This window comes from Astyanax mexicanus, chromosome 3 (assembly GCF_023375975.1).
Source record: "Astyanax mexicanus isolate ESR-SI-001 chromosome 3, AstMex3_surface, whole genome shotgun sequence".
Lineage (NCBI taxonomy): Eukaryota > Metazoa > Chordata > Actinopteri > Characiformes > Acestrorhamphidae > Astyanax > Astyanax mexicanus.
The window spans coordinates 36,970,580-36,982,076 of NC_064410.1; the positions used below are offsets into that span (position 1 = coordinate 36,970,580).

Below are 11,497 nucleotides of genomic sequence, written 5' to 3' on the forward strand. Positions count from 1 at the left end.
AAAGCTATTCCAGGTGATTATACCTTATAATGCTAACTGTTTAACATTTTTTGTTTACTTAATCAGTATATGTTTTTTTGTAGTTTAGATGACTTTACTATCTATCTGCAATGCAGATTTAGTGTATCCAAACTGGTACTGTATGTATATACTCTTTCTGGACAAAAATGGTCACACTAATATTTAATTGGACCACTTTTAGCTTTGCACTGTGGCATTGTTTTGATAAGCGTCTGCAATGTCACAAGACTTATTTCAATCCAGTGTTGCATTAATTTTTCACCAAGATCTTGCATTGATAGAGTCTGACCTCTGCACAAAGCCTTCTCCAGCACATTCCAAAGATTATCAATGGGGTTAAGGTCTGGACTCTGTGGTGAACAATCCATGTGTAAAAATTATGATCTCATGCTCCCTGAATCACTCTTTTACAATTCCAGCCCCATAATAACTGGCATCTTGGAATATGCCATCAGGGAAGAAAAAAATCCATTGATGAAATAAGCTGGTCGATATTCAGTATATTCAGGTAGTCAGCTGATCTCATTCTTTCAGCACATACATACTGTTGCTGAACCTACACCTGACCAACTGCAGCAACACCACATCATTTACTTAGTTAATTCCAGGCGGAGACTTTTTCTTTGGCCAGGCAGTGTAATTTGTAAATGTATTAATTAATTATACATTTTGTAATACAAAATACTGTATTTTGCACTTTGTCATTGTACAGAATACAGATATAGAACTAAAGCCAAATCTATTCTAATATAATATGCTATCCTGAAACAAAAGGTGTGGTCTACAATGCAGTTATAGGTTATCTTCCAGATTAAGATATTAAATAATAAGATATTTAAATATTTTATTATATTATAAAATTGGAAAGCTCTGAGTGGTCCAGAGACTAAGCGCTGCCACTATGATCAGGAGATCACTAGTTCGAATCCTGTTTATGTAGCTTGCCATCGGCTACTGGAGGAGCCCTGAGGGAGCACAATTGGCCTTGCTTTAGTTAGTGCTCTCTCCCCTTATCACCTCCAAAAGGGTAATGTCGCTCATCACAAGGCAAAAACTATTATAAAATTGGATAAAATATTCAGTGTAATTCAATTTTATTGATTGTAGTTTTTTTTTTAAATAAGTATTCAGTGTTTGTGATGCTGACCTCTTGTGGCTGAAATGACTATTGGTAGAATTCCTATGGGACAAGCGCATCCGCCAATCACTGCTTTACATCTCACCAACTGTAGATACAGCGTCCAATCAGCAGTCACTTTTCATTTGGCCCCGCCCCCACCGTAGATACATCGGTAGAGCCGGAGTGAGAGGAAAAATAGAGAGTGTATTCCTCCTTTCTTCCTCGTTTGTCTTGTGTATTGTGTCGCGTGTTTGTCTCTGATGGCTAATTCAGTGTCCGGGCTGCTCTCCGGCGCGCTGTTCGTGTGTTTGTGGGGCGGCTCGGTGTCCGCGCGCTCGGATGTTGTCGAATTGACGGACGTGGACTTCGACTATGTGGCCGCCGAGCACGAGACCATGCTAGTAAAGTTTTACGCGCCGTGGTGAGCACAAATTAACATATTTCTCTAGTTTCTAACAGCGTGCAGGTGTGCACGACCGGGTCGCGTGCTGCGCCTTTTTTAAGTTTCTAGAAAAATCCGCTCCTGCTGGCTGTGCTGCTCTGTGTGACTGCGCTGTCCAGGGTCCTGTCCGCTGCACGAGCCGGTGCTGGAGCTGAGAAAACGTGCATTAGCATTTTTGCAACACTGCATTTTATTGCTCTTCTATATGTCACGTGTTTTACTGTTTTTTATTTTTCTATATTTCAGGTCTAGCTTAAATCATCTAATCCTATCTCAAACTCACTGACTCAGCCAGACCCATCATTTTAAACAAAGGCTTCCACAGCTCAGCTCCTTTTGCTATTGTTAAAACTGCACAGACCAGTTATAAATGCATGTAAAAGTGTTTCAGGTGTTCAGTTATGAGAGTATGTTCCATATTTAATAGGGTATACAGTTGCAGCTGGGTCTTTTTTCTTTGACAGTCCATACTATACAGCTCTGAAAAAAATAAGGGACCACTTCAGTCTCTGAATCAGTTTGCTATTTATAGGTATATGTTTGAATAAAATGAAATGGCTGAAATAACAAAAAGGATGCAGAGCTTTCAGACCTCAAATAATGCAAAGAAAACAAGTTCATATTCATAATGGAATAACCCTGGTTTTTAATCAGTTTTCATGCATCTTGGCATGTTCTCCTCCATCAGTCTTAAACACTGCTTTTGGATAATTTTATGCCACTCCTGGATGAATAATAATAAACTATAAACCATAATGTTGTGGTTTATAGTGATATATGTTATAACACTTCAGTGTAAATTAGGCATGCAGAGATAACTTGCATCTGAAAAATATATTCTGTAGTGTGTAACATATTTGTTTGTGTATGTATAGTTCACAGTGAAAATGTAGTCTCATTTTTAGCTATGCACCGATCAACCATAACATTACCACTACCTCCTTGTTTCTACACTAATTGTCTGTTATTTGAGTTCTGTTGATGATATAGGAGCACATTTTAGTTCCACAGACTGGTTACAGACTGTAAAACATCTGTTTTTCTGCATACTATATCATCCTCCTTTCTCCCTGTTCTTCAATGGTCAGGACTCCACAGGACTACCACAGAGCAGCTGTTATTATTTGGGGTTGAGGGGGGGGGTATTCTCAGCACTGCCATGACACTAACATGACTGTGCTGTGTTATCAAATCAATTCTATTTTATTTATACTGTGCTTTTTACAGCTGATGATGTCGCAAAACATTTTTACAGAAATGTGGTGGCAGGACAGAGAATCAGACAAAACATGAAACATAGAACATAAAAACCTCAGTGAGCTTTACTGGAGGAAGGGCTGGAGGAAAAAACATTGGGAGGGACAAAGGCTCACAAGTTAAGCTATGCAAGCAATTACAAAAGTGCCATTTGAAGTCCCTGTATACCTTAATTTAGTTGCTAGTAAAGAGTGAGCAACTAATGGGGGGAGCTGATCTTTCAAAAACCTTTAATTAGTGTAAGACTGGACAGGTGGGCAGTCAATAACTAAAAAGAAAAGAGGACGATGGAATTAGTTTTGATTGGATCTGTTGAGAAAAGAAATCAAGAAGGTTTTCAATCTAGACATAGAAATTTTGACTGTGATCCACCACCCAAATAATACGTGCTCTGTGTTCTCATTTTAAGAACATGGTGAAAGGAGGATAATAAACTGCACAGGGAAACAGATGGACTACAGTCCTTGGGATTGACCAGAAAAGTTCCGATCTTATGTCTTATTCTCTAACCTTTAAAACATGTCTGCCATTGTTTTAAGTTTATATTCTTTAGATGTAAGATTACATTATCTGTGTTACAAATATCATATTCCTTTTTTTTCCCCACAGGTGTGGCCACTGTAAGAAACTTGCTCCTGAGTTCGAAACTGCTGCCAAACGACTAAAAGGAGTAGTAACTTTAGCAAAGGTAACGCATACTGTGATGATCTCTCTGAAGTCTTACATCTGGTCATTTTTTTGGAGTTTAAAATATGGCTTTGCTGTTTGGTTAATTACTGTACTGTTGCTGATAAGCTTCATGCTCTGAATTTTAGTGTTTTCTGACCATGGCCTGTGTCTTGCCCTCTGCCCTACAGGTGGACTGTACGAGTAGCACTGAGGTTTGTGGGAGATTTGGGGTCACAGGATATCCCACGCTTAAAATATTCAGGAATGGGCGAGAGTCCTCATCATACGATGGTCCTCGCTCAGCAGGTGTGTTTGTAAGTGCATGTTTGTGTGTGCTTCATAGTATTACTTATATAAGAGATTTATATATTATATTATATTTATATATAATAGAGCAGTGTTTCACAGAAAGCAGTTCTGACTACTGTATTTTTCACACTATACAGTGCACCAGATTATAAAGCACACTATCAATAAACTGGTCTATTTTCATACATAAGGCACACTGGATTATAAGGCGATGTCGGCATGTTTTTCTTCTAATTCAGCAGGTCTTGCTGTTTGGTGGTGAGACCTGTAAAGCTAAGCTATGCTAAGTAAACAAAAATGTAATTCTTTTTAAAAAATATATATATATATATTTTGAAGACAAACGAGCGCTGGATGTTAATCAACACAGATTTCTCTCCTGGAAACTGTTCATTTGAATGAGCTAACCATTTCCGTTTATTTACAATAAGCATAGATATCCAGATTTCCACTAAGGCTGGGGGCTGCTTCAGCAGTGCTAGCTGTGGTTAGCAGCAGGCTACAGGCAGATAATACTCACCTCTGAACAACAAAAGAGCTAGCGCTTAGCGTGTTTAGCAGGTAATGCTAACGCTGCTCCAGCAGTGCTAGCCGGGTTTAGCAGCGAAAGAGCTAGCGCTTAGCACATTTACCGGTAATGCTAATACTGCTGGATAACTAAACTGAAACTCCTGTATAATGCTGTACTTCAGCGAAGTGGCTTTACTGCTCCTTACAACCTGACTGGTTAAACACTTAAGTCATACTTGAGACGGACTGTCGATTTTTGGGAAATTAAAGGATTTTAAGTATGAAAAATATGGTAATTAAACCAGAGCTGGATTTACAAAAAAAAATAAAAAATAAGAATAATAATCAAGACTAGTATTGGACTACTTTGAATTGAGATTTTTTACAACGTGGCTTCATTTATATCTGAAAAAACTACCCTCTCAGTCTAAAACAAGTATGGGGCTTAAAATGAGAAAAATAAATATTTTAAGAATTATTCTTTTGTTAAAAATGTGGATGTCTTAAGCCAGTGGATAGACAAAAAGGCTGAACTGAGTCTTTTACAGTTGGAATTGTGGATCAAATGAAGAAGCAAGCAGGTCCTGACTCTGTGCCTCTTCACAATGAAAAAGATCTGGAGACCTTTGTCAACCACTATGATGCAAGTGTGGTTGGTGAGTACATAACATTGCACTTTCCACGTAAATACATTAGGCAGATTCTTTCAGCATAAGTTAATGCAGCACACTCTGTATTTAGTGTAATGGAAATGGAAAGCATGAAGTTCTATAATTACAGGCTGTATTCCTTCTGTTTTGTCTGCACACATTATTATCCTCCTTTCACCCTGTTCTTTAAAAGTCAAGGCCTCACGAGATCATCACAGAGCAGAAAAACAGAAGGACTACAACTATACAACCACAAAGAGCTCCTGTATGCTTAGTGGACTGATATAATGGTCAGTGAGTGCAGAAACAAGGACGTGGAGTTATTATTTTGATATGCTTGTGTACATTTAGTTATTAGGTACAAGCCAAGGGCAGAAACTACTTCCTAATGACAAAGAATTGTGTTGCTTTTATCAATTTTATGCATAAGAAAAAAACATAGGAGCCACGCAAGTTAAGAGCACAGAGGACTGAGCAGCTATTTCTTCCACCAAAAAAGTAATTAAAAAAAGATGTGAATAGAATTATACTGTAAATAAAAATAAAATGCAGCATAATGCAAATGTATATGCTTTAAAAGTATCTGTAGGGTGTCAGTTTTTTACCATATTAAATGGACTAGTTTAGTATGAGGTTTATCTGGTTATCTAGTCCTGACATCTGCTGGAGAGATTTTAGTAGACACCTCTTTAAATTAATGTATTTAGCTACTTTAAGTTGCACCAATTGCTGACACACAGCTTGACTAGTCCCTGTAGAAAGGTGATGCCAATAGAATAGGACTCTCTGGAGCAAATGAACATGTTTATGAAAGCAGTGGGACTGTGTTCTCAGGAATGATTGTGCTCTAAAATGTAGCATACAGTCTTCTCTGGACAGTGGAGACAGTGGAGTTACCCCAACAAAAGCAAGAAAAAAATTATCACCTTGGAATTTGGAAGAATTATTAACTAGGGGAGTGTCAGAATGTTTATGTCTGAATAGTTAATTATTCGAACTATGAAACATTGATTGGCCAAACCAGGTTTTGCAGGGGAACTGTGAATACTGTGCTTTCCTATTTATTATACAAATTGTATTTACATTAAATATTTCTTCTGTACAAAAAGGTGATTTTTGTTCAGCATTTTCCAGTTCAATAACTTTCTTAATATAATTATAATTTAAATATAATTTCTCAGATGCCTAAGACTTGCACAGCTCTATAATGTGTGACTTGTAGAATAATGCATTGTTATTAAACTGATCTCTCTCTTATCATCTCTCTTCTTTGTTGGTCTCTCTTTATTTCTCTATAATATTTAGGGGTCTTTGAGAGCAGTGATAGCCCTCAGCTGGTGGAGTTTCTAAAGGGAGCAAATCTGATGAGGGAAAGTTTCCGCTTTGCTCACACCACTGACCTGCAGCTCGGCCTCAAATATAACCTCACCTCTGAGTAAGAAAGAGCAGCACTGCGGTGGGGGGGGGGATTTGGGCAGCTAGTAGGGGTGCAGTCCAGACAGAGAGGGGTTGACATTCTGTGGAATATACAGATAGTAAACATTTAATACAGCCTCCTTACTGTTTAAAATGAAAAGAGGAGATATTGTATTTAATTTAAATATGATAAAAAAAGTTATTGTTAGATACCGCCATTGTGTGGACTGTGAATATATAATCTTACATTTTAAAATATCTGTCGGTATACTGTAGCTGCTGTCTGTGTCTGCAGGGGCATCCTGCTGTTTAGGCCTCCCCGGCTGGCCAGCAAGTTTGAAGAAAGCGTGGTGTCACACACAGGTCCTTTCTCCGTCACTGCCCTGCGCCGCTTCATCAGAGACAACATGTGAGTACCTCCTCACAGCTCTGCAGAGTACACTGAATTAATTCATTCTTTTCCTGACTCAGACTGTTCTATTTGTCATGTGGATCTGTAAACTAGTCAGAGCTGCCTTTTGATCAGGCATATAGGAAAGAAAGATTTCTCAAACTCTTAATTTAGACTAGAAATTAAGGCAACATCTGTATTTACAGAAATATTTATTAATATGTGAATGTAAACCTATTTTCAAAGAATAAATAAACTGATTCTTAGAGATGGGCAATGTGACTATATTGTGTAATTTTCAGAAAATATCATAAATATTGTCAGTGCTTAATTAAAAACAAATTAAAAAACACTTTAATTTTTCATTTTTTGTTAACTGAAATGAATGCACCAAATAAATGAGTATTTCTATTTTTTTTATCTGTGCTGAAGCATTTTTATTTAGATTTTTATCCTGTTGAAATAAATAGCATATTGTGGAAATATGATGTATTAAAATGATTTTAGTTTCACATTTATGTTGTCAAGCACACCCACAGCAGTTGTCTTAACAATGTGTCCAAACAATGTGTCTGTATGATTGTATACGTGTAGTTTTGGAATCTGCCCACATTTGACGAAGGAGAACATAGATCAGTTAAGAAAGAGGGATCTGCTGACAGCATATTATGACCTGGATTACGTACACAACCCCAAAGGCTCTAACTACTGGAGAAACAGGTGAGTTGGCAGCAGCCCACTGTTATATTCCAGACTTGCATTCATACAAGATTCCTACTGATTTCTAGGCAACCAGAACCAATATACCTTGTGTGATCTAAGCTCCACTGTTCCCATAGTACTGTCTGTTTCCAGCAGTCGAGTGTACAGTGGGAGAAAATCAGTATTTTCCCAACGTATCAATGACAAATTATGTTTATGAAAGCATTGCTAAAATATAAAGGGTAGCCTTAATGGCATTTGAAAAACAAATTATATGCTTAAGTTAGGCTTATTCAATAGTATAAATTCAGTACGTTTTCATGAATTGTAACTGCTCCTTCAAAAACAATAAGAAAAGCCCAGAAACACATCACAGTATTATATCATGGATATGCTGCTGATTATTAATCTTTAAGCTTGAATTTAATTTAATTTTTCCTTTTTTTATTTTATTGTTCTTAAATATTTATAATTATTATCCTGTTTATTTATTACATATATGTTGATACATTATATAAATAAAATAATTACATTATGTGTCAGACCAGCTACTTTGTAAATAAGGGTTACCCTGGACCCTGAGTTTAAATGTTTAAAGGTTAAATAATGATTAAAACCAATCATTATTATTATAAGTAAAAATAAAAAGAAATATTATGCTTGACTTGGTTTTAGACCCCTGTTGATGCACAGTAGGTAACGTAATCAAATGCCTACTAAACATGGGGGAGTGAGAGAGTTACTTTGCTACATGCCAGCCACAAGAAGAGTTTAAAATCAAAAAAAAAAGTTTGCTCTGTCGGTTCTGTCAGGGTGATGAAGGTGGCATCTCAGTACAGCTCTCGAGGCCTGCTGTTCTCCGTAGCTAATCGGAAAGACTTTGAGGATGAGCTGGAAGAAGACTATGGTCTGGGATCTACAGAAGGCAGTGAGGTTCCGTTTGTTACCATCAGGACTCGATTAGGACACAAATACAGCATGCGTGAGGAGTTCACGTAAGTCTGAACTCCTAAACACTATTCATAACACTTTACAGAATTCAGTAAAACTTCATATCCCACTGAAGATCTTTGAAAGACACTTCTAAAGCTTTTCAAATGAATGAATTTCCTAATTTAACTCTACTTTTCAGACGAGATGGAAAGTCTTTAGAGAGGTTTTTGGAGGATTATTATGCCAACAGTTTGAAGCGCTATATCAAATCAGAGCCAGTACCAGCGAAGAATAACGGACCAGTCAAGGTATGAATACAGGTTTATTAAACTGGAGTAAACCTGTGAATAACAGCAAATTAGAAACCATATCAATTTAAGGTTTTTGTTGTCATATGTTACTCCACTGTTCATATGGCTTTATTTGTGCTCAGGTGGTTGTTGCAGATACATTTGAGGAGATTGTAAATGATCCAGAGAAAGACGTGCTGATTGAGTTTTATGCTCCATGGTGCGGCCACTGCAAGAAACTAGAACCCAAATACACAGAACTTGGACAGGAGGTGAGTTGCCATGACAATGGAGGTAAAATGTATAAAATAAAAAATGAATAAAATATGTATAGTGCAAGCAATCTGAACATCAGCTGATATCCTGTAAGATTTTTGAGAACTTAATGAACATGAACCACACATGCATGTTTCTATCTGAAACTCAAATACCGTATTTTTTACACTATAAGGTACACTTAAAATCCTTTGTTTTCCAAAAAAATCGTCAGTGCGCCTTATAATCAGGTGCACCCTATCTATGAATTTTACCAGTCAGGTTGTAAGGAGCAGTAAAGCCACTGCTAACTGTGACTAGTGCTAAAATATTGGAAATCTAAGCTTACTGTAAATAAACAGAAGCAATTTACTTACCAAATTAAACAGTTTTCAGGATAGAAATCTGTGTAGATTAACATCCAGAGCTCGTTTGACTTTGCTGAATGAAAAGGGAAACATGGCGACACCCCTGTTCCTTACTAGTGTTGCTAAAAATGCGCCTTATAATCCGGTGACCAGAAAATAGATGTTAATTGATAGCGCACCTCATAATATGGTGAGCCTTATAGTACGTAAAATACGGTACCTCCTTTTCCCCTATATAGTGAATAAGTAAGTAACAAAACTAGAACATCTACATGCAGGTACAAATTTATAATAGTCTATTTAAATGTAAATTTTTCAGTTTTCTTCCTAAAATGGAGAGAGAGAAGTCTCTGTTTAAAGAAACTCCAGATCCACGTGGACGGGCCTTGATGTGTCTAGATGGCTTTTTTTTAAATGTCCAGATTTCTATTACATTTTTCCATATTTATCACCATGTCCATGGACAAATCTGTTTTTTAAGTTGGACTTTGTGTCCTTTCTGTCCTCAGCTTTCCAGTGATCCCAACATTGTGATTGCCAAGATGGATGCCACCGCAAATGATGTTCCAGAAGGTTATGATGTACATGGGTATGTAAAACAACCCCCAGCATTTAACTACATCACTGCTATGAGTTGCTTTAATGTTACATTTAATTTAATGTGCATTCTATAATTTGGAATAACAGTTCTTGTTAACCTTTAGTGCATCCAGTGATGGTTCTTTGACTCTTCGTGCTTTGGGTTGTTGGTCTTTTTTGTAGTAAATGCTGTAATGGTTTTCCTTGACTAGAACAGATATGGACAAAAACATTCTATACATTTTGAACCTGTATGCATTTTCAAGGTTTTGTATATATATATATATATATATATATATATATATATATATATATATATATATATATATATATATATATATATATATACACACACACATCTGTATGTATCTTCTTGCAGATTTCCCACAATATACTTTGTTCCTGCTGGAAGGAAAGCTGAACCAAAGAGATATGAGGTAATGTTCTCAAACACTACAAGGTCACTCATGCTAAAGTTTATACAAATTTCATTTGTTCTGATGAAACTGTAGTTAATTATGCTAAACAAATGTATATATTGATTCTGTCATTTCAGGGAGCCCGTGAAGTGAAAGATTTTCTAAACTTTTTGAAACGAGAAGCTACCAGCTCCTTGGTGCTAAAAGGAGTAAAAGAAGATCTCTAAAATGATAGAAAGGGAATGCTGGGAAATACAGTGTTTGAATAGGAGTTGCTTGTTTGATTCTGCTCAAATACTGACCACTGGGGACTTTTGGACATTTGGACATACATATCACTCCACAAAAAAATGGATCTGCATTACAGAGGCTACAGAGAGGATTCAGAGAGAAACAGTGATCTTTTTTATGAATTGGGAATTGCCTGTTTATGCTGTTTATTTCAGAAAGTCATAGAACAACTTATGGGAGAAGTTAATGCAGAAGTGCACCATTCATTATTAACCAGGGCCATAAAAAGAGGTTTAAATTTAAACTAATTTAAATGGTATAATTGAGTTTGATATCTGTTCTTGTGGATGAGCTTTGGGGGCCCTGGGGCCTTACACTGTGCACTCCTGTTAAATATACTGATGATCCCTATGCTTATCTCACTGATGCTTTCTCATGCACTCTCACCTTCTCCATGTCACTGTTACTCCTGCCTGACCAGTGGTTATGCTTTAAGGCAGCTCATTTTTTCCATATTGCACATTTATTTATTTCTTTATTTCTTAATTATTAAACTGGTAACATTTATCACCTCTGCCTGAAACTGTTACTTTACTGCCAAACACAAACAAACAACTGCTCTTCTTCAGCTGAATGAATGGGAGACTTTATACCGACTGTAAGTATTGGGTTTAATTAATAAAAAAGCAGGATAGAGCTGTTTACTTTTCTACCGCTCCAGCCACCAGCATGTTTTACTTCATTCTCTGATGCACATCTCATCAACACAGATCATGTGACTTCTTCAACCAATCACAAAGCAGAACAGATATTTATGTCATAAACAGCGCATATTATTTGTCCTATTTCTGTTAAACTGCTAGAACGTATACTGCAACATTAAATTATATAATTATAACACTATTAAACGTTTTATTTAACTTTGTTATGCCAAA

The 11,497-nt window shown here is 36.7% G+C and overlaps 1 protein-coding gene across 1 annotated transcript; it reads left to right on the forward strand.

Moving 5' to 3' along the window:
• Positions 1-1,279: 1,279 nt before the first annotated feature.
• On the forward strand, positions 1,280-11,132 carry pdia8 (protein disulfide isomerase family A, member 8). Its single transcript, XM_049475287.1, has 13 exons — positions 1,280-1,562; positions 3,450-3,528; positions 3,698-3,815; positions 4,877-4,984; positions 6,284-6,413; positions 6,690-6,803; positions 7,380-7,505; positions 8,300-8,482; positions 8,620-8,728; positions 8,854-8,982; positions 9,843-9,922; positions 10,292-10,349; positions 10,469-11,132. The coding sequence occupies exons 1-13, from the start codon at positions 1,402-1,404 to the stop codon at positions 10,556-10,558; spliced, it is 1,485 nt and encodes a 494-aa protein (XP_049331244.1). The 5' UTR covers positions 1,280-1,401; the 3' UTR covers positions 10,559-11,132.
• Positions 11,133-11,497: the final 365 nt, after the last annotated feature.